At 38.1% G+C, this 24,757-nt stretch overlaps 1 protein-coding gene across 2 annotated transcripts; it reads right to left on the reverse strand.

Annotated features, from left to right (window-relative positions):
• Positions 1 to 6,713: 6,713 nt before the first annotated feature.
• Positions 6,714 to 22,829, reverse strand: LOC118648073. Of its 2 annotated transcripts, XR_004965158.1 has the most exons (3): positions 20,299 to 22,829; positions 8,604 to 8,815; positions 6,714 to 8,478 (listed from the first exon to the last, which is right to left on the reverse strand). XR_004965158.1 is itself a non-coding variant. In XM_036294290.1 (2 exons), exons 1-2 carry the CDS (start codon positions 21,587 to 21,589, stop codon positions 8,808 to 8,810), a joined length of 1,299 nt encoding a protein of 432 aa, XP_036150183.1. In that variant the 5' UTR covers positions 21,590 to 22,829; the 3' UTR covers positions 6,714 to 8,807. The 2 variants fall into 2 exon arrangements, 1 of the variants encoding a protein (XP_036150183.1); XM_036294290.1 differs by having other exon boundaries at positions 6,714 to 8,815.
• Between the last annotated feature and the right edge of the window lie 1,928 nt (positions 22,830 to 24,757).

Consider the following 24,757-nt stretch of genomic DNA (forward strand, 5'->3'; position numbering starts at 1 on the left):
AGCAAACAATAGGAAACTACGCGGTAACGCTTAACGCGGGTAAAAAGTGTGATGCTCTCTGTTTCTCCGGGGAAAAAAAGACACGGCTAAGTACGCGCAATAATATGCACCACGTTTCTCACACCACGTGCCCACGGCGCCCACGTGCCGAGATAGACGCTAGTGACGAACGTTTCTCTCTGGTATGTATACGCAATAATCTTCCTCGTTGCAATTAGCGCGACTGCGCCTTTACGACAGCGACGATAAGAGGTACGGCGAATGAGTTTTACGAATAAAATCATGAGAGCTTCATACACGCATTTCGTATTTGGATGTGCGATTAGACGTGTCTTCTACGTGATAACAACGCGCAAATGAGGTGTCATGTGGATTTATAATTGATAGCGCAGCTGGGACATATGAAACTGGCGGATGCGTCATCTAAAATACGAAATACATAATGCTTCGAGTAACTATTTCGTTGCAACTTTAACATTTTTTATTATAAAAAACAATTGTATTTTGAGGAAGAATATTAGATACGTATATTAATTCTTTAGATGTATTATATTTTGTAGAATTTTTTATTTTCCACAATTAAAACCATAATTCCACATTTTAAAAAATTAATAATCGTAAAGCAAATAATGAAAATATTATCATTTTTGGATTTTAAAATTCAATTAAAATAATTAAAAGAAAATTATACATTTTTATACTCAATTATTTTCTAAAAAGATTATTTGGACCATTATTAATAAAGAATTTAGACATGAAAAGTAAATTACATCGCAGAAAAAGTAAAGCTCTTAAAGATAAAACTTGTTTCACGATATCAAGAGAATGGAATAAAGAAGAGAAAGAAATAGATTAATTTCAAATAGACTCGCACATATAAGAATAAGAACATGTAGCTTTACTAAATGCTAATTAATATTTCTCACTTTCTCAGTAGCATTTTCAGTGACTGGAACGAAATAAGGATAGCATCGGTATCGTTTTCTGACTAACGAGTAGACGAGTTGCTTAATTAAATGCTCGGATAGTAGCGGGGTCTTTTTATCAAAGTATATGCCTCTGCAGAGGTGGTATTAGTGTCGCGTTTATAGGATTCAAAAGCCAAATTCAATCTGATAAAAGCGACACTCGAGGGATCTGTTTTTTAATCGCGAGTGAAGTGTTTTTCAAGTTTCAACGCGTTAAGCCTTCGGTCACCAATCCTTTCTTTGACGGCTCATGAAAAATTCGATAACACTCGCTTCGAGCGACTCTGAGGCGATTTTACGACGGAGACGTTTTCCTTCAGGAGGAAGACGTCTCCGTCGTAAAAAAAAAGTCACAGCCGGACAAATTATCTCAGGAGATACGCACTGATCGTGAAAGATAGCCGAAAGGAAATTACGCATATTTTTTATATAGCAAATGAGTTGAAATAAAACAACCAGTTTTTAAGTTGTACAAAGAAGATGTACAAGAAGATATACACGTATAAAAATGTATGTAAAAATGATGTACAAAATCTTTTAAAGCTATATATGGTTAGGTAATATCTCCGTGTAATAAGCAGTATGCATGGTATTGCACTAGTTGAATCAATATATCTGTAACTATGTGATATTTACATTAGTTATATACATTGTTAATTAGCTTGAAATGCGATTGTCTAAAATGAAGAAATCATGCGTCTAGTCCAAGAGACTTTTTATGTGATTTTCGAAATTAAAATTTTTTTTTACACCTGATGACTCACGATGAATTTCAGATCTACTTCCCAATTCTACTTCTTTTCACAGATAATATTATGATTAAAGTAATAGAATATATTATACTATTAAATGTATAACACATATAAATTTAAATTAAATGTTTTTTTTATTAACATTACATCAACTTTTTCGCTAAAATAATGACACAAAAAAAAGATTATACTGTAGATATTATCGTGGATTAATTATGAATAGAAATAGTTTTACGAAGAATCGAGAAATTTGAGAGATTCGCTGTAATTCTCTTGTGTCCAAATCATTGACAAAAACACATCTCCTTCGGTCGTATTATGAATAGCAACGTATAAATACGTTTATACCAAAAATAAAAGAGATTTAGATACGTAGCAAAGTTCGTTGTCACATCTGCTCGTCTATGGAGCTTTGCCAAGAAGAGAAGCAGTTTTGAGGGTAACTACGGCAAATTTTATTTTTGAGAATATCTCTCAATCAATCTTTGTCAATACCGAAAAATTAAAACATACTAATGGCAAGAAATTATATTCAATTATAAACCTATTTTCTTATCTTTCTTTTTTACTAATATATTTTTGTATAAACGACATTGAGCGAGATGTGCAAATAACAAGAATAAAAGTATGAACTACGAACATAATACTAAGTATTAACATAATATTAAGTATAAAATCACGCATATAATGAAAAATTTAAATCTACATAGATTAATTAAAAGATGTAATTTTGGGAAAAAAGATTTTTTTTAGATGGAATGAAGAATTCAGATGAAAAGATCTCAATTTGAGAGCAGGACAAAAGCAAACGCGAAAGTGGCATACGTGACTACTGGCCGAGTGTACGGAGGAGGCGCGGGGCATCGTTTGATTTATTTCGCAAACGATTCAGTTTAGATATTTCGCACGCACACATGAGTGTACGATAGAACGAAAAGAAGACGTCAACGAGAGACAAGCGAGAATCTCCTTGGAATTTAAGATCTAAAATAAGGAATTCATAGTGCGTTTTTGCGATGAAATTGTTATACAAGAAAGTAATACGCTCAATTATCGGTAATTAATTAGCGATTAGAGCAATTTAATGCGCACCGCTAAATATTGCTAATGTCGTGTTATTTCATAACAGTTTTACGTAAATGGCGAGCACGTATTGATTAACGCGGAAGTTATTAATGGAGATTATTAATTAATAATAATCAATTATTAAGCGTTGTGATCGGTGAGAAAATGCTAAGAGGTGAGAATTGATAGTTAATCTTATCGAGTAAGCTGTAATAAATGAGCTATAAAATACAAAGTCGCTGAAGCCAATTAATCTATTCAGAAGTATTAATAAAATCGCTTTACAATGTGTTGTAGATTTTATTATAGGGTTTTATTGATTCTACTTATATATTCATGTAATTACGATCTAGATTTTGTAATGGTTGTAGTGAAATAGAAAACAAGAGAAAAAATAGCGAATATTATTATTAGAATAATTAATGATCTTTACATCGTGAAGAGTCTACTTTATTATCGAAAACCGTTTATTTTCTTTCTTTGCCTCTACTTTTTAAATTACTTTTTTCACAGATGTTTACGTTTCCCCGGAAAACATTAGAAATTTATTGCACTAATATTGCAAGTAAATTTATATAACATTTAATAATAAATATTATAATTCTGTATAGAAAAATAAAATTTCATGCATTTAGTGCAATTAATTATTTTTACACAACACATGCAAATTGTTATTTTCGAAACAATTATAATATTTATGGCGATATCGTGCGAAAATCTCTGTGTGCTTGCATTATTTATATTCGATATAACAATAAGCTCGGATTACGTCAGATATGGAAAGTGGACGAAACACACGCGTTAGAGAATAAAATAGGAGACTATAAACTGCTGTTGTTACGCACATAGATACGTACGTCCATATCGATAAGTCGTATCAGTTAAATGCAATTTTCCGTGTGCAATACCATTATGTTATCTATTTTATAGTCTGCTGGTATTTAAAAATACCGGTAATAGAATGACCACGATAATCCTGTACGTTTTTTCTCTTTCTGTTAGTTTATGTGATAGAAAAGTTTAGACTGTAATTTCAAAATGTTTCTCCGAATCAATTCCTTCACAGCTGCATTTTTTTCATTTTTTATATAAATATTGTTTTTTACACAATATTTTATTCTGAAGTATCTGTATTACATTGCACACATCTAAATAATTTTTAAAGAAATTTCTTTTCTATTTATAATATTATAAATTTGTTGGCATTTTGTTTTTTTCGAGATTCAAAAATTTATCCATAATTAAATAATTTTAGTATATAACTGAATTTTAAATTCTATATGAAAACACAGAATGTATTGAAAAAATTTAATGTACATTAAGATTTTGTTACTCATTTCTTTACTTCTCCTGTAAATATGGTTTATAAAGAACTTTTCATTCTTAATTCATTTGTTATCAAAATAAACGTAACATTTTTTTCTACTATAAATATCGAGAATAGATTATAAAAGATTGACCTGATAAATTTATCTGATAAATTTCGAGTGCAAGAATCATATTCACATGTCTCTTCACGTTTCCTTCGCTTTTAACGTCATAATCCACGTTCGGGCCGGGTGTTACCGACGTTTAATGCGCTGCTGTCAGTAGCCACAAAGATAAATCGATGCGGATAACGGTTTGTCCGCGAGAGATTCGCGTACGTTAAATTTCTACCCGACGCGAAATTGCTCCCATAAACAAGCTGCATTGACGAGATACGATCGCGTAATCCATACCTATCGATGTATGTTCCTAATACCGAATAGAAAAAATAAATATCTCTCGCTGTTGGGCCTCGCGGAATTATGCCATTATGATGAAGAGGGACGACTTGAGGCAGTTTGCAGTTTTATAATCGCCGTTGTTAAGTTACGATCATACGGAAATGACAGACGATAAATCGCGATAATCATATACGAATCTACTACTTTGCGAGAAAACTGGCTGATGGACTTGTCAGATCGTACTGTGATCAGTAACGATAGTGTTTCAAGCGAGGAACGTACGCGATTACAAAATCACCTCAAATTTTCCCCCATATGTTTTTATTTTAGAATACTTTAATCGCGATCTTTTAATTTCACAGAATAATTCTACACGTGCTTGTACTACTTATTGTTACGCGGATATGTTACATACATATATCCTATAATATACATCTACAAAATATATAAAGCAATTGCTTTACCATTATACATGATGATTTCCCGTGCGGGAAGGGCAATATTTTTTTTTAGCGCGCGCATTCGCGATTCACGCATGTAATACCGAGGTTGCGAGGACTATTACCGGCATATATATATGCCTGCGTTTGTCGGTAATCAGCGGGATCGCTACTACTTTGCGCGCTTATACGTGGAAAAAAAACGATGACGGTCGCGGGGCAATCAAAGGGCGCGCCATCGCATGCGCAACGTAATCGTGCAAGTCTCGATCGAGTCGGAGTTTCCGCGTTTATACAAATGGCGCAAACGAGACGTACTTTATAACACACCGCGGGCCCGGCGCAGCAGTGGCGCGGCGTCGGGGATTCCCGCGAGATAATATTACAGTCGTCAAATTGTACTTAATCGCTTCACCGTAACCTCGTGGGGATGCAAGCTGTAATTCTGATACAATGTAACGTGGAAACCCGGGCAAGAAAGACCAGGCGGATAAAAGGTGGAGACCGCGGAGGATGTGCGTAGAATAGGCAAAACGTCCTCTTAACGTCGGATCGGCCTTCCTTCGCGTTTGAGATGAGGGGCGTTATGATTATACGCGATGTATCAATCGCGAGAGTAATGAACTGTAATAATGCTGTCGGCGGGAGTGATTTAATGCATTATATGTAGCGCAGGCATCAATCGCGAAAATCGTTCGGCGCTCGGAGAAAAAAATTGCCAATGAATAGCGAGAGAAATAAACGCTCGCAGGAATAATTTCAATTCACTATGGGAAAGCTATGTAAGCAGAATTCGTGTTGTAACACGATTTTAATTTTTTCTTTTATTACATCTAGCGTTTTTACTTGTCAGTTTTGCTGGTCGTAGTTACCGCGAGAACTTGATTTTTCGTAACACAATCGCAAATTTCTATAAACGTAACGAAGCCAAATTATTTCCTGTTCCATTTTTTTTTTCCTTCCAAGCCTTTACTCGTCGCGCCGGTTCTCGTTCTCACGAGAAGAAAACAGACGTGCCTGTTTTAGCCTCTTTCCGACGTCTACGTTCGCTCGGTGATTTTTTCGACGTAATGGGTACCGACAAAAGACACCCGTCAAACGGACAAATCTGAAGAATACACCTCCGCGGTTCGCTGTATGTGGGGCTTTCTAAAGGCCCGTCTCTGACACGCGTCGCTCCACCGTGTACGAGTATCGCGGGGGGAATTCGAATCTGTAGGGCACAATGCGTCGAAAAACTAATGCGTCTGACCGCTATCTCGGGCACACGACGAGAATCAGTCAAAGTCCATTAAGACGGAGGAGCACAATTCCGAGACGGGGTAATGGTAACGCGATACCTATGCGCCCCGTTGACCGATAATACATCGCATCGGACGATCCGTCGGACGTTACATCATTAATAAGGATCCACTTAGCGTGACGCTCTGTCGATTTATGAGATTGACGACAATTTCGTCACGCACCGTCGTATAATAGATATTTTATAATTAATGCTATACTTCTAAGTCATCGCTGATATAATGATTCCTAGATGTTGCCAACGATGACCTTCCGGTGGTCTCGCTTTCGAACTATGATTGATAGTCTTTCGTATTGTAACATGTACGAAATTTTCAAATTTATGATGCGATCAGTGTCTTTAATAATAATAATAAGATGTAGACATCTTATCTGACTAATATTTTTTAAAAAGATGTTTTTTTAGAAAGGAAAATGTTTACAAATATTTTTTACAAAATTATCATCATGTAATTAAGAATTTTTTGACTTTTGGAGTTTTTTTTACTTCTAGACATCTTTTAAAAATATCTTGAAGATATCTTTATTGAGACCTATCTCTTATATATCCACAAGACGTATTAGTTTTCTTGGAAGTTACATCTAGCACATAACGCCTTCGCACATGCGGAAATGGCTGTTTCTATGTCGTTGACAGATATACAATATTATCGAATTACGAATTTAGAATAAGGGAATTGGATACGAGAACGTTATCTTTATCGATTTCAATACAAGTGATTGGCTTCACAGAGTGAATCACTGCACCTTTGTCTTAAGATTTGCGTGCTAAGTTGTTTCTCGGAAATCCCGCATGCAAAATTCATTCATTTGTTCGTACTAGGTGCGTCGCCGCTTTCTCTATTAAATTATCGTGGTTTTCAAACGTCGTTTTTGTAATGCCAATTGTCAATTTGTATTCTTCTTGCTAGTTTTAAATAATACTCTTTCACTATCTTTATCCATTTAGCCATATACTCTCTTCATATTGTTATTTGTAGATCATTCCATAATTTATAAATATTATGAAACGATTTGCATGGTGACAAGTTACACTCATAGCAATTAATTATCGCAACTTTTTCGATGACAGTCGGGGAAGTAACTCCAAGTCATTTATCATCGACAGACCTGTGAATGCTTCGATGACTTGGCATATTGCACGCGAACACGTTCCATTCGATAGAATCCGACATAAGGAGAGCGACCTTGCACCCTAATCTGGCAGAATCGAGTCGATACAAAATGATTTCGCGTGATAATTAGTTTTGCAGTTTTGCTTGATGTCTAATAGAAGATAATTATTATTACGATTTGCATCGTAGGATAATCCTGGGATTAGCAGCTGTCGATGATCAACTATTCGATGCACATCCTAATGCAGATCGCGCTATTCGATTTTAACATGTCGCGCACGTGACGGAAAAAGTCGCGTCTAGCGACATTGAAATCCGGACTATCGGGCGATAATTGCGCCACGCCGGTTCTCGCTAATTGTCGCGCGCGGAATTCCATCGACTAATTTTGGAATCTAATCAGCCGATCGTATTTCTTGCCGATTGGTCGCGTCGAGATAACTCGACGGCGCACGGCGCGACGCGACGCCTTCCGGCGCCTTCGCGACCGCGAGTTCGCATCGCCAATTGCGAATACGCAACAATTTCCGCGTACCACAATCGCGGGTTTACCGTTAATCAAGATAGCTCCTCGTCACATTCGCGAAAGGTCTCACTTTGCTGGTCTGCCTTTAATCGCTCGGTTTTAACAGCTGATAGCGCAAGCGGAACCGACCGTCCGTCGTTCCCGATGCATATCGCAATCGCGAGCGATAAATCAAAGGCAACATAATTGCATAGTAATTATTATAGCAATCTGGCAGATATTTAGCAGTGCAAATATACTCGATTACACGCGGTCACCGCGGCTGTAGCCCGCAAATCGTCACGGGCTTGTTAATCATGCAATATCGCGCCTTTAATTCTCTACTTCGCATTTCTAAGCTCCGCGGTGCACATACAACATTACCATATCAAATCACTTAGCAGTAATTTCACGGCAATCTTCTCGCTCGCGATAGTCATATCAATTGCAGATAAGAAATCAGATATACAGTCCCGCGAACATCTTTATTACGCGCGTACGTTTTCCTTCCTACATTAACTTTTAATCCAAGGTTTTATTTCCTCGCGTCTCGAAGAAAGAAGTGGAGTGAGCATTCAATTGTGAAGTAACAACTTTATATTCTCGTACGTTCACCTTTTCTCTAAAAGAAAGGAGAAAGAAATCGATTAAAAGAAATTATGTCCGTTTACGAGGATAAAGAACAGTACATAAGTGATCGATTAAACGATCATTAGCATTCCTTCAACGTTCGTTTGAGTTACTTACGTCCGGGATATTTCAATTAAAAGCACCGGGCCAATCAACCGCGCAGCATGCTACGTGTGCCATTGGGAGCTAAGTGCTATCAGCTGCAGGGGTTCCAGAGTTTCAGTCGTCGGTTTTATATTTATAGTTGTTCTGGGCCTCGATCCTCATTTTCTCACATTTTCTCTTCGTCCTTTCGAAAAGGACGATTTCATTCCCTTTTGATTAAAACGCTGCAACAATTATTTCCAATATTCCAACGGCACAAGAGTAATAATTTTACTACTATGTAGTTATTTTACTATGTGAACTGATATTTATTTAATTGCGATGAAATAAAAGTAGATTAATGCCACATGCCAATAATATGATATTTTAAAATTATTTCTATCTCCATTTTTAAATATTATACTTAAAAATACTTTAAATGGTGTTTAAATTTAAAACATTGAGAAATGTTTGAAGCTGTAAAAGATTTAATCAATTTAGTAAATTTAGATCTAAATGCTTGCTATTTTTTTTTTAATGCAACCAAAATTCAATCTTCGATCTGTGTATATTCCGCGAAATTGAGCTTTCTATTTTTTTAAATCTTATTCAGTATTATTTTTATCTTGCTATTATCTTCCTATTTATGCAAGTTGCGAGTTAAATTAAAAATAATCTCCAACGAATACATACTTTGAAAATGCACGTTTGAATGCATACTCATTCAAACGTACTTTTGACATGATTTAAAAGGCACTAGCTCATAATTTTGAGTACTTTTTTTTTCTTTTTGCGGCCTCGGGGTTCGCGGCAAATCGATTGTGCGTTAAAATTTATTATGTATTAATTGCACGCAACCATGTCGTCGGTCATAATTACGATCGACGTTTCGAATCGGAAGGCCTGCTCGCGGTTTATGACCGTAACGAAGAAGTGAGATAACCCAGAGACGAGAGCATAGTCTCTTTTTCTCGGACCGACACTCGAATCTAACCGAAACAGTCCGAAAAAAAATTAGAACCGCTCCTAAATGTGATAGTAAAATGATTCTGGCACAGGCAAACTAAATCAAAATATTCTTATTTGGGGAGAATTTACAGTTATTATAATACGTATAATACGATTTTGTTTTGGAGTAACTATTTTAGTAATTGCGATTTAAAATTAATATTTTATTATATAATCAACAAAAATTGTAATAATTAAACTTTTTTAAAAAACAAAAATGTCAAGGCACCAAATTTAATTTATAAATTGTTGTTTATCTTATATACAAGTTATAATTAAAATATACACAAAGTATACAAAACTACTTGCACACACATCTTTTAAAATGAAAAGAACTTAGTATTTTTTATTGCAAATTTGAATTACACATAAAAAGATAATTATCTCTAATATTTTTTTTATAAAACTATCTATTTAAGTTTTATTTTATTTATTATCACATTCACTTTTAAGATTATTTTAAAATTAATGAGGCATTTGCTGAAAATGTTTGAGACGTTTGAGCGTATCTGATTTATTTATCATTTGCATGAAAAGTACCACGGATACCGATTCGATAGACGCAAGAATAGACATCTTCCGTTATTCCGTATGGATTTTTGGGTATCAATTTATTGCTGAAAAGCTGTATATACAAGAGCCAAAACAGGTAAACTGATTGAACGAAATTGATTTAGCGGTAGGTGTCGACTCTCTCCGTTAATCATCGCGGCTTCTTAGGGGAATCATTTATTATCGTTATCCTTCAACGTGTTACTAATGAAGCGGATAAACGCGTGAGCCGTGGTGAGTAAAAGTCGTCAATAAGGAACCCCAATTTTTCACAGCTTCGCAGACAAGCTTGTTTGACGTCCCGATTATGTTCTTTGCGTGCGGAAATTGCTCGTGGCATGCTCACTACTAATGTGATATCTATGACATTTATCTATTTATGATATTTATCTATTTTATCTTTGAAAGAAATTTCTAATTCGACTAATATATTGATCGAAACAAAATTCCCTGATCGTTTTTGTTGTTAATCTTGGGCTTTTTAATGTATTACGTATTATGTCTATTTGTATTATTATTAAAAGAGAAAACTCTTAATTTGATTAGTTTATCACAAGCACAATCAAAGCAAAAATTGTTCATATCAGTCATATAAAATTAAAAAAAAAAAAAGAAGACTACGAATGATTTAAGAAAGAACAAGTGAAATGTGATGAATGTGACTATTATAAATCCTGACACGTTTCTTCGCCGTCTAAGCGACAGCACTTTTGCACAACGTATAAGAAAATTAACCAATCAGAAACCTTTCTATTATAGGGAGGAAAATACAGGATCCTGATCGATCGATTTTCTTATGCGTTATGCAAAAGTCTACGCTCCTGCTTTAACTGATCGGGTGCAACTCGAAATGATAATATGCAACATTGATTCGCTAACATCCGTATCCTGCGTACGATGTATAATTTTCAATACTACTTTGAAAATATGTTGATCGAAAGGAACATAGAAGAAAAGGCGATATCATCTTTTTCATGTACCTATTTCGCTATCAACTAAACCTGTATGCATAATGTCTGCTTTAGCAAAGCTACAACTTCTTACTACTAAGATATAAATCGTTGCATATGAAGCATGCTCATTTAAAATAATATCCTGGATAATTTGAAATATGAATATAATGTCATAACAAATATATTTTCTTGTCAAACATGATTTTACAGATATTAATTTCTTGAAAGTGTTTATTTATTCTGTTACATTTATTAAGCATTTCTTTATATAACAACTAGTAACGATTTATATTGTTATTGTAATATCGAATAAATTTATTTGAATAAGTCTTACTATTTATAATTTATGAAATAAAATGGACAAATTTTTGAGATAGTTCACATTTGCGCTAATTTACTAAAATTTAATAAATGTTTTTTCAGGATGCGTCATCGTTGTTCAGCCAGGATTCAGGAAATGGTGAGTGTTCATACAACTTTAGATAAGACCCTCTGTTTCACTAAACAGGGTACCTGTACAGTACTTTGGGTCGATGTAATATTTTTTTTCGTTGCGATATTTCAACAGCAGAACATTGTACAGACACTGTTGTCTGTAATAATTAATAAAAGCCCCACGCTCTTCAAGGTTGAGAACATATCCACCGCGTCACTTAAAATCCGTGAAAGGTGTCGTCCAATGCGAATTAAATGCAATGTTGTCACGGTAAACACGGTAATCAATGAGATATCCTTAATGCGTGATGCATCACGCTCGCGTTTGACATTTACGTTCCGCACGTACGAATGCAACGGGAATTACGTGCCGCAAATAGATTGGCAGATTGGCAACGAAGTCAGTCTGAAAACGTTTCATTTTTTACGAAAGCATAGTGCGTTCCCGTCGACGCGAGCTAAGTGATAACTGATGAAGCGAAACGCACTTAACCCACTTAATGTCAAAACACGTAGAGAAAAACGCCGTCACTATTTTTACGGTTGAGCTTAACTCGCGACAAAAGTCAAGTTTTTTTCACCGAAAGATGTTCCACGGGTGCTGCATCAACGTTTAACGGTAAATTCTTTAGACGATTTCTTATCGTTTCTCATTAGTTTTATACATTTCAATATATGTATAATTTGTCACTTGAAATAATTTATTTCTCAGAAATTAAAATACACAAAAAATTTGTTTTACATTTGACATATGTTTCATGTCTCAAACGGTTCACTCGAATTTTTGTGTTAATTTAACACAAGATGAATACGTTAGGAAGTAATTTAACTTATTTATAAATTTATTTTAATACTAAGAAATATTGAATGTCAATTTAATACGAGATATTTAAATAACACATTATCTTATATTAAATTAACATGCAATAATATTAAAAACACAGCATAAAAAGTTTAATAAAGATAAATACAAACGTTTTGTAGCTACGGAAATTTTATACAATATAGATTTTGAGAGCAGAAAAGTGAACTTGATGAAAGATCTGTCATATTGCCGTATATTTTTATTTTAATGGAAAGATTATACTTTATAAGAAAAAACTTGAAGCTTTATTTATACAATGCAACCAGAGGCAGAGTAATATGTTCTTATTTTTGCAACTGAGCAATAAATCGTTCATTAATGTCGCTTTTTGGTGGTTTACAAAATGCACGCCACGCTGTCGACAACTGTTTTCGTTCGCCACGAGTACTTCGTGCGAATAACACGTAGAGGACTTTTGCACATCGCAGAGCGCACATAGAGCTTGATGAAATATTTGTGTAGGACGTATATCAGGAACGCGGTGAAGTCAGTGTCGTGGAAAACGTCTTACAATATCTAGCAGGTTTGGCAAGTTCATAGGCGTGTCCATCGTCATCCATCAAAGCGAGATTTTTATACGACAAAATCAGCATCTGGTCAATCGGTGAAAGTCATCTGTCTGGTTAAATATCGAAAAAAAAAAAATACTAACGGTATTAACATGTGAAAAAATTGTACCGTGCCTGTAAATAGTATCCGTGACGATGTAGATGTAGATAATGTCGATCTCGAAATTAGTGATATTATAACGGTAGCTTAATAGTCAAAGTTTTGTTAGAATGAGGAACTGTAACGAATTTGTGTCGTACACATTGTATATTAATCTGAATACAATCGCGAGTATTTCATGAATTTAATTTAGCATAATAGCTTTTTTGTTTTTAGAATAATTGATGAAAAATGTTTTATAGTGATGAAAAAAAATTATATATGTTGCAATCTTTTCAATCTTCATATTACATATTTTAGTAATTAATAGTAATTTATGTTAAATTTCTATTAAAATATAATTAATGAAAAAATAAAATTTTAATGTATTCCAATACTTACATTTAATATTTTAAAAATATCTTAAAGTTTAAAATAATTTATAATTTTATTAGATTTAATCTCTTTGGAAATTATACATGTTACAAATTTATAAATTTTCCATTTTCCTCTATTCAATTTGCTCGTCCAATATAATTATCATTTATTAATCTAGTCATCAAAATTGATAAACGATGTAATTACTTGATATAATCTTAAGATATATAATATCAACGGACAATATTCCATTATTAGCATATATTTCATACGACGCACACATGAACATAATATTCGCGTACATAAAAATTATACATATAACAAATTATAAAAATATATAAAATATATTTCGAGCTATATTATTTTGATTATAGCGCCGAACTTTCTTTAATATTATATTTTATTATATAGTAATCACACAGTTCAGGCAATCGTCCTGTAAGAGCATTACATCGCATGTGAGAATAATTTAAGAAAAAGATTATTAAGAATCAACTTGGTTAGGAAAGTAGTATATACAAATGATTTATGTATGCCTTGCTGGGCGCTCAGCGCGATGCAATTCTCAGTGCACTTATTTTGATACGACGAATCGAGTGCGTTCATTCATAAAACTGGTTTGTCGTCGCCTCTTGATACCGCGATTTAATATTCGGGAATTGACCCCGTATATCGTCATCCGTCACGAAGAGGATTTCGGACCGAAGGAGGCATCGGGCATTAATCCCCTTTCGTGCGAAGCACACGCGTACACCCCGCGCCTTCGGTCTGTTAGCTTTCGTGCTGCCTTATTAATAGTTTCGCCGAACACCTTTTGCTCCTGCACGACTCCGCGATGGGCCCTGTCTAGCCGACGGCTTCGGCTTGACCACCCGCGATACCACGAGGCGAAGATTACAAAAGGAGAGCGTAGGAAATTTGTTATAAAGAGTTAGAAGATTGAATCCTACTTTGGAGGTCTCTCTCTCTCGAGGTTCCGTGCAAAATTCCCGATGATAAACATTACGATAGAATAGAAGTAGCATGAGAATAGGACGAAAAGTTTTCGTACTTTGTTTTCTGAGAGCTGTTTTATTTCTCGAAGTATTGCATCACTCTCGTTCTTAATAATACTCTGTTTGAAATTAAAATTTTGTATTAATAACATTTTTAACGAAGCTTTTTGAATTTTCTTTATATAATAGTTAAAAATCTCGGTTCCACGATAATTTTATATTTATAAAAAAAAAGTTTTAATTGACTCATGCGAGTCAAAAGTCACAAAGGATATAATTACAAGAATGAAAATATACGTGCAGTAGAATATAATTTCGTGTTAAGGACATTTATCATCGACTAGTTCCAGCGGCGTTCGACGATAACTCAGACTTTTATCGGATCACAGGCGCGAAATTTGCACTCCTTAAGCTGTCGTTGTCGGCGCAGCTTGATTAATCGTTGCAACGTTGGTCATTAATTATCGCCTGCATTCTGAAATCGAATTCGGAAGAAGGTGTCGTCAATCTCGTTCTGCATATGTTATCGCCGCGGATTATCTGAATTATCGTTTCGCATTGATATCAAGAATTCCGCAAGGTCTCAAGATAGTTAATACTTTAACCGGTTACGCGGTTTTCGTTTAGAAATAACATATGCAAATCTATGACGTCATTTGCTTGCGAAATACGTTCATGCAAATAATGAACTTTTGAGCCACGGTGCAAATTTAATTACGATACGGAAGTACGGAATTAACAAAACAGGAAAAATGACAATTACGTTACATTGTAAAGACACGTGGAATGTAATAATTACTTAATGACACGGTGGAAATCCCTAATTTCCATCAACAAGCGGCAAAAACATTAACGCGCTTTCCCAGTCATTATATTACAGTTAATAGTATACAACACTTTCCCACAAAGTTAAATCTCTTTAAATCTCTTGCATTCGGATATTTATTGAAATTGATCTTATTAGGAAATTAATTCAGTTCTATAATTTCTTTCTTATCTTTCTTTTAATGAACCAACTTTTCTTATTAAAGTCATGCGATAAGTATGCGTATGAGATAATTAGGAAGATATTTTTTCCAGTCTTTTGATTTTAAAAGGCTCATTCCCGCAATTATTTGCCGTTTAAATTTATCATCGAATCGCGACACATGTTATCATTCATAAAATTTCGTGAATGAATCGGAAAGTTTACAGAGTCACTATAGGAGGTCACGATCTCGCAATCTTTATAGTTATTTACGCCACTACTTAATTATCATGTTTTTTCTTTAAATAATAACATTATTTGGATTTGGAGCATTGAATCTTTTTCAACTTTTATTATCAAATTACGGAGACAGATTTATTGCTTTGCCCGTTCTCGTATTTTTCTTTACAATCTGCTTGAACGTTGCGATTACTGTCAGAAAATTAGAATCGAAGATGACACGAGATAATAATAATTGGTTGCTCGAGTCATTTCTCTTAATCGAATCAAATTAAAATGATTTGCTCATATTAATTTGCATTAAGGGGTTTCCGCTATCGCTTAAAGCATTATTCGTCGAAGTGCACGATCAGCTTTACCGAGAAAGAGTAATACGACGAAGTGGAGTTACGTGCAAAACGGTGCGTGCCGCAGTGCATGCACATTCCGCGATCCTGCTGTAATCGATGCATTATCCTTACGTTAGTTTCTGCAAATATTTTCGGAAGAGAAACTTCTTTTCGTCGAAAGAAAAATAAAATCTTTATCCTTGCAACCTGTTTTAGGATTGTATTATCGATTGTCATCAATATCTGAAGAAGGATAAAATTTTTGATCAAAAAGTAAACCATGGCAACTGCATCGTTTTAATGTCATAAACTCGTTTTAACTGATTTTACTAATTTTAAAAACATTTTTTAAGTGAAAGAAGAATTTATCTCACTTTTTATTGTGTTATTTTTTTACTGAACTCTTTTGTGTGACATATTTCCATTATAAATGCACTTTCATTTTCAATTTTTGAACATAATTGAATTGCATAAATCCCGAATTTACTTATATATTTTGACATTTACGTGGAAAGTGAATGTTGCAGATTGACCGTCAGGTTAAATACATTGATGTAACTGAAATATGTATAACGTAAAGAATGCGATATATGTATACATCACGATATCAAGAAACTGCCTATTTTCTTTTTACTCATATCTTACGCAGAGCAGAGAACCTGGCAAGTCTGTCCCCACAGTTATGCATTACTATTTTCATAGTGCCACAGAGGGGATTCAAATACATTGTAGGAACATCTTTCCACCGTATTTTTCGATCAACACACCCACTCGTCTCGTTTTTATCGCCTTTTGATTATTCATCGACAGCTGTTGATGAATATTCATTTCTCCGCTGCTTTACGCTCCGCACCGGCTGACCCGACTGCAGTCACAGCCGTCGTCGTATTAACATCGAAAAAATACCACAGTAGAAATCCGTGAACGAGAAAATCGTCCGCCGGACTCGTCCCGAGCCCGCTCGTCAGCGATCGCGCGATGCTACAGACCCGCGGGGTGCGTTAACATTCCTAGGTGAAGTTCTCCTGCTAAGGAAGACGAACGTATCCAGAAACGAGATTCCATCAGGTTGAATTCCTCGATGATTGATCCACCGGGATCTGACGTCGCGGCGCGAGTGCACGGAATGTTTAACTCCAATTACCCGAACCCCTAAGATTAAAGTAGTCGCGCTATTATCGCGGACGTTCTCGTCGTCGTCGTCGGACATCGGGGCGTCGCGTTTGGGTGACTTCCAAGTGACTGAACGGCACCGCCGCCACTCATCCCGGCTACTTCACGCGCGCGAACGTAGTATAACGTAGAATACACGACCGTGTTGCGTGCGCGCTCACGTAGGGCACGCATTACGCAAAGAAAGCAATTAGACGGCGGAATAGTGGACGTGCGGCGGAACTAGACGGTTCATTGATTTCCCCGTGCGTGCGAGCGACGTACGGAACCGATGCCGACTAGGAATAGGTGTCTGTTAGGCTCGGCTTGTATCGCCGGTTGCGTGATTTATGTAAATCAGGACTGCCGATCGCGCGCGCGCGCGAGCGAATAATTAAGGTGATCGGAAACACGTCGTATTTATATTAAACTTAATGCTGCGTGGCTGTCTATCGGACAACACGTCGATATTCGCATACATATGTCTTACAAAATTCTGACGTTATTAACACTTTGTGAATTATGTTCGTCTGATTATTATTGTAATGATAGCATTTTTGTAAATTGCGATAAGAATATTAAAAAGGGAAAAAGGCACAGTTTAAAGAATTTAAAATCGGATCTCTTGTAGTATTCGTAAAATTCAAAGAGACAATGGATTTCGGATAACATTACCTTTTTCTTTTGTTTCTTGAGCTGTGCTCTTACTTCATATTTATCAAAGTTATGACTGATTGGAAGTGATTGCTTATTCTTTATCAGAAAGCATTTGTTCAGTAATTCGTAGTTAATTAAAATTAAATCTATTTTAATGGAGGAGCAACTGCTATTTATAATTGTGAGCGTAGAATTGATTATTACAGTAATAAGCACAGTACTGTAAAGTGAATAATACATTGATTCCCATTTAGAAAGTATCTGAGCTAGATATAAATCTCGGAAAGTTGTGATTTATTATTAATTCCAAAAAGTTTTTCCACTAAGAGCAGTTAATGCTCACTAATTTTTCGCTCAATTAGTGACTAAATGTATCAGTTTCGTTATTGTAATACCGGTTCTACGAGAGCCAGTTTTTATGGCATAATATACATGAGACGTCGCATTTTTATTATTTATTCATTTGAAATTGTGCATTAATTCTCTGTTACACAACTCACAGAATTATTCAAATGCCATTGTTATACAAGCATGAAACATTCTAATTCATCTTTTCGCTTACTTTATAACATGTAATCATTCCAAAAAAACTGCTCTAACAATCTATCAGTTAATAAGTTTGGTGCATGTGTGGAAAATGTTTGTGGAACATGTCTTACTTCATTTTAGATATTTCTTTTTTTCTTGGAATTCGAAGGGAAATATAACTTAACTTTAAATGGAATGATTTCTCTATCGAGTTTTCCCATCATAGATTTTATTCGATGTCTAGTTAAACTTTGGGTGGTTATACATAGGTGTGTCCGAGGTTAACCTGATTTCATCGTCTGTGAATAAATATGTTCGGAGAAATGCAAATAGGATCACACTTTCTAGCGGCCAGACGCTTGATCAAAGTTTCGGCAAAGGTCAGCGCGGTCTAGTTACGAGAACAGTATTCTTGGACCGGCTCTCTTTTCAGACAGCAGACAGCTCTTTTCTAAGAATTTTTCTACATTTCATTATAATATATAAAAGAAATATCTTACACAGTCTTCTTTGATCAGCATTTAATAAAAATGTAATTTAGTCAGTTTTCTGTGTGGAAAAATTATTGCGTAACGTAAATAATGAGAAAAAGGTTGCTATTGAGGAATTGGTCTGACAATTTTTTAATTAAAGTAGTACTGTTCAAAAATCGTCTATAAATTTCTTTACGATTTTTAATGCATAAAGCTGATTTGTTTATACGAATTAAAACACACAAAGCTTGAACGTTATTACAATTATCCACATAATATTACTTTGATATCGCAACAATGCAATTATATCGGCAACGTTGAATCGGAGCAGTGATCACAACGTTGCTTATTGAATAGACAAATCCGGACAGATATCGAGTTGCAGTGAAGGCAGCTGACCCTATATCGATTGCTCAGCAGCCACTCTGATTTTGCGGAATTCTTGTTTGAATCGAGTGTCGAAATACGCGGTCGATATTGGAAAGAGTCTCTCGGTATCGTTCGGATAAATTTTATGAATGGACATTCGATGTATGTAATTAGCATTGTAATTTAAAAGACAAGGTTCAAGGGTAACATTCGATTACACATTCATTAATTAATAAGCGACACTGAGTCGTTTAGATAGTCACGATTATCAGATTAAAAACTTACAATCATTAGAGAGTGATCACGATTTTAGAAACATTAATCGATTACATTGAGATTGAAAGAAAAACGGAGATTTTGATCATGTTTTCTGTTGCATCATTGATTAAATCGTTACAAATAAAAAATAAAGCAGATAGAAAGAGGTTTCAGAAGTTTAAGAGTTTAATTTATTAAAAAAGAAAATTGTATTATTTTAAAATATTTATAAATTGTTTATAATAACAAATTAATTTAAGAGTAATGTAAATTCTGAATTCTAATTTCTATAGCGAATTAAATTTTTATGGGAATTCTTTTTAGTATAAGAATCTAAAAATTCGTTGAATAGATTCTATAATTATTAATTATAAGGACGACAGGTGATTTTTAATTTTCTATTTTGTTTCGTATGTGTCAGAATACGAAAAATGGTAATTAAAATATTAAACAAAAACCGTACGCCGATATTTATTATTAGCTGGCTAAAAATACAGAGATGTTAGTCTGAGACTAAAATAAATTTGACGCTGTTTCGACAACGTCGCATAATCGACATGTATACGCGTTGAAAAGAAACCTGTTAGACAACTTTAATTAGTAATATCGCTCTAATGCCGATTAGGATTTGATCATGAAGAAATGCAAACTTTGTGATACCTTACTGTTACATAAAGCTTTACCGAGGTCTCGTTTCAATTTTGCGTTTTTTTCAAAATCTACGGATCTATTTAATAATTTACGAAAAAGTAAATTGAATTGTTAGTAAGTATTTAAGTCTGAATTAACGATTTATATTGAATATATTAAACTTGTGTCATAATTCGCGTCGTAACTTTTTAAACGGTTTATCCTATGATCACGTTACACTTGTTAATTTAAAAGTCATCGAGTGATGATATATATCTGCAGAATACTTACTATAGATCGAGCTGTCGTTCTTGGCACCGTTCACCGTACCATCCGGCAGGATCTGCAGGTGCCGGTTCATGATATACATTTGTATTTTCCTCGAGGTTCCGGTGATGTGAGAGAGATTGGCCGATCTCTCGGCCCGCGTACCCGCGTCGCCGGTCAGATCGACTGACCTCGCGTTCACTGCACCGATAATTCCCAAAACACTTAAGCCGTTCGCGACCGGTCTAGCACTGACTCCAAGCACACTGGACGAGCCGAGCGGCCCGTATCGTCCGAACGCGATTAGGAAGACGAGGACGGCCAGCTGCAGGAAAGAGCGAACGCGATCGAGCCGCTTCCTGTCCGTGGAATCCTGGCCGGGCCTCTTATCCCGCCTGTCCTCCGGGCGTACATCACGTCGTCCCGGATCGTCCGATCGTTCGTCTTCATCCGTCCGCGTCTCACTACCGAATTTCACGCCGAGAAACCTCTCGTCGACGTCTCGACGTCCGTCCCCATAGATTTCTACCTCCGCGCGAATAGCGCGCGAGTGGTGACTAGAGAGAGGAGGATCACCCCCTGTAGTTCGCGGCTGATCGCCGATCAGATCCGCGTCGAGAGCCGCCCTACTCCCGCGGGACGACGACGGCCGTGGTCTCGTCCAGGATCGATTCCGGAGACTTCGACGCCTCGCGATCGTGTTCACCCTCACATCCGCTACTGCGAGCCGATATCGCTCCGTCCCGTCGTCCCGGTGCAGCCGCGACTCCGTTCCTCGCACGAGCCTCCCGTCCTCGCCCGCGTCCTCCCGCGAGCTCCACGTGACCGAGAAACGTTCGTCCCTGGTGACATCCTCGTTCCCGTACGGAGATTCCCTCGACGCGCGACATGCTCCGAGAAATCCGTCGCCGTCCTCCTCTCCTCCCCCTCCCCTTCGTTGCCGCTGCGACGCGCCACTCTTTGCCAGGAAGTGACGTCCGCCTTGGACCGTTTCCTTTTTGCCAGCGATTCTCAGAATCCTCGTGGGTGAACTTTCACCGTGATTACATGATGGGTTCTTTCCGCGCCCGCGGTCTGACGACTCCGCTTTTCTCACGCGACGTTCAGTCTTTTGTGGCTGATCCTTCGGAGCTTCTCCCTGCGACTCGTTCAATTTGTCATCGTTGAACACCGTTTTCACGGGCGAGTTTACGCGATTGATTCGGCGCTCATCGCTCGACGGGGACGGCACGTAAATCGATATCGCAATTGGGCGGTCGGCATGGGAATCACAGTGCAGCACCCTATGCCCGCCCGTGCCGATCTCAGCGGGCATGACGGTCTCATCCGACTCTTCCTCCTTTACCCTCCTCCCTCTTGTCCGCGTTGGGGATTACTGCCGTTTCCTCTGGATTTATTATAGATCTCTTATGTAAATCCTCCTCGCGATTCCGTGTTTAACAATCGCGAGAAGTGTCATCGGTCGGTACGGTTGATGATGACCGCGCGCGCTGCCAATTGATATTAAGAAGGCCAACTTCCGGTCACTTCCGCCTCCGAAGAGGGTGCCTCGAGACGACGTGGGCCGCTGAGAACGAGGGATGCGGCTGCCAGTCCGCTGTTACCGTCCATGCACCGTCGTCGCGCTTTCGATTCTCTCGCATTCTTGCGGCTGCCGCGTCGGTCGCACCGGTTTACGATTACACGTTACACACCGCGCGCCCCGGTAACGGCCGCGCAATTCTTATCTGCCGGATCAGCTGATCGCCGGATTCCGGACCGACGACTCGGCGAGAAACGACGCGCGATCGATTCGCGAGGTGACATCGATCCTCTCCTTTGCCCGATATCCGACAGCGGCCGAGGATACTCGGTACACTGCGAATGATCCTGGCGGGTCGTTTCCCCGTTGATGACGATCGGTTGAGGCCGATCTTTAAATGACTTTATTTAGGCTGGTCCTGTCTCTCTTCTTTTTTCTTTCACTTTTTCCCTCCTTCTGATTATTAATCGGCGAGAGCTGACGTGCATTACCTCGCGTTTTCTCTTCCCTCTCTTTTGTCGGTCTCGCTGGCCTTATCGATATATCTCACGCGCGTACCCTCTTCTCGCGGTCGTGATTACGCACAGGAGAATCCTCCCGCGAAAGATCGACGCGACGAACAGATCCCCACGTAACGCACTATCACTACTTCACCACTGGTTATCATTATCCGAAGAAGAAACATTGGGACCTCCCTTCGTAGGATACTCCTACTGTGAGCTTCCGCGAAGTTGTGCGACGATGAAAAGTCAAAGGTGAAAGAAAAGTCGAGAACCGATTTGTAAAACCGATTGCCGTGTCGCGCACGACAGGCGCGCACCTTCCCACGTGATTCGAGAAGAATGTTTCGAATAAAATGCTAAAAATCTTCACGGCGAGCCTCGATTCGCCGCCGATCCCTTCGGTTCCGGGATAGACACTGCGGGATCGTTCGTCAATGACGCCGTGACGGAGGAAAGACCGGACCGGAGCTGCGCGATCTCACGCGGCCAGATTTCGCGTACGCACTTGTCGTAATTGTCTCACAGGGGGGGGGGGGGGGGGTCGCGGCCACGCGTGGGGTTATCTCGCAGGGTCGTCGGATGGTGCCGGTGCGGCGTCCGAGAAACTACTGAACGAGTGCCGCAGTTCACTTCCCCGACTCGCCGAGTTCGGGCCACGCTCCTCGATTCGCTCTCGTAGAGAGACCGAACCGGCGCGGCGGCGGCGGCGGCGGCGGCGGCGGCGGCAGCGGCAGCAGCGGCGGCGGCGGCGGCGGCACACGAGCGCACACCACGGCGGCTTGGCGGCGGTGGCGGAGGCCAAGAGTGAAACCACCAACACTACACCAACGGGACAGACGACGCGACTCGTTCTACTCACACGGGACCGCCGCAGCAGCATCCATCCCATCCCGCGCTCCGGGAACTCGAAAGAGCTGACTTGTTAATAGTAGCCGTCGCTATCAGCCGTCGTCACTACGTTGTCGTCGTCATTATCGAAATTGTTGTCGCCACATCGTGGTCGGGGCCACGTCCTCGTCCTCGTCCAGGTCCCGCTGCGCACGGTATCGCGGCGTACTCGCATGTCCCGGCTTCCGTCCCATTCCTGAGCGGCACGCAGCACGCGACAGATCTGGATGTTGGCTCGCTCCGCAGTTGCTACCGTACCAACGTTACCACCACCGACAGAATCATCGCCACCACCACCACCATCATCGGTCACCGTCACTACCACTGGTGCGCGCCGCAGCTTTTTCTCTCTACCATCTCTTTCTTCTCTTACGAGCTGATAAGCCTCTTCTTCTACTACTTCTTCTTCTTCTTAAGAGCTTCTTATCCTCTCACTCTCACTTGATGTTCCTTTTCTTCTTCTTCCCTATCTTGGCTCTTCTACCTCGATTTCTTCTATTCGTCCATCTCTTCCTCGTTCCTCTTCGTTCCGCTCTTCTCGCGTAAACCTCGTCCCTTCGGCTCTCCTCCCTTCAGCCACGAATCGTCCTTCGGTTCACCTGGTCTATCCCGGATCCGTCGCACCGGAGAATACTGTTCTCGTTGTACTCTCTCTTCTTCTCTTTCTGTAGCGGTCACAGAACAGAGAAGTGATAAAGAGCGACGGCTACTCATTAGCGAGAAGAGAAGGATGATTGGTGACAAAGGCCGCGAAGGACGTGTGCACGAACACCTGCGAATCTGAAAAGATAAATTGCTCAGAAATCGTCTCTTGCACGCGCGCCCGCATTAGGTTTTCTCTCCGCCTGTTTTTTAAATCCCCCCCCCCCCTCTCTCTTTTAGTCTCTCTTTATCACCACCTCTTTCCGCGTGCAGCTCCTTTTAGCGAAATGGTTTTTGACATTTTTTTACACTACCGGCATACATGCGCTATGATCAGATACTGCTACTGTTGCTGTCGCTAGCCGTGTACAGATTGTGACATCTCGTTTTCCTTCGGCTGGATCTTCTTTTTTCCATTCTCTCTTATTTGGAATTGAAAGTTGCCTGGGTCAAACGGTACGCGGGATGCTTCTACGAACAGAAAGCAGATCTTGCGGTTAGATTGAGTTTGTGTAATCGGTGACAGTTAAGCTCCTTTTCAAGTTCTTGCACGAGTGAAACTTCTAATATTAAGCGCGAATGTAACTAATGTAATTATGTTCCGGATAGTCATCCATCTATTATACAATACGACTTAAGGGCTATTGAGCAGTGATTATATATTGACTCTTTTATCATAAAATACTCTAATCGAAAAATTAGAGGAGAAGGAAAATGATTTTTTAAACAAATTGTGATTTACTTTATATTAGAGGACAAATTTAACTTTTAGTTGGTTTTGATAAAATTAAAACTTAATTTAGGAAAAAGAATAGAAGATTTAAAAAGTGAGAATAAAAACAGATAAGAAAGTACTCATGATTCTAAAACTGAAATGTTACATATAATCACAAGTTTATTTAAAGTATGTAAATACACGAGAATATTA

This window comes from Monomorium pharaonis, unplaced genomic scaffold, assembly GCF_013373865.1.
Source record: "Monomorium pharaonis isolate MP-MQ-018 unplaced genomic scaffold, ASM1337386v2 scaffold_158, whole genome shotgun sequence".
In the NCBI taxonomy this organism is placed as follows: Eukaryota; Metazoa; Arthropoda; class Insecta; order Hymenoptera; family Formicidae; genus Monomorium; species Monomorium pharaonis.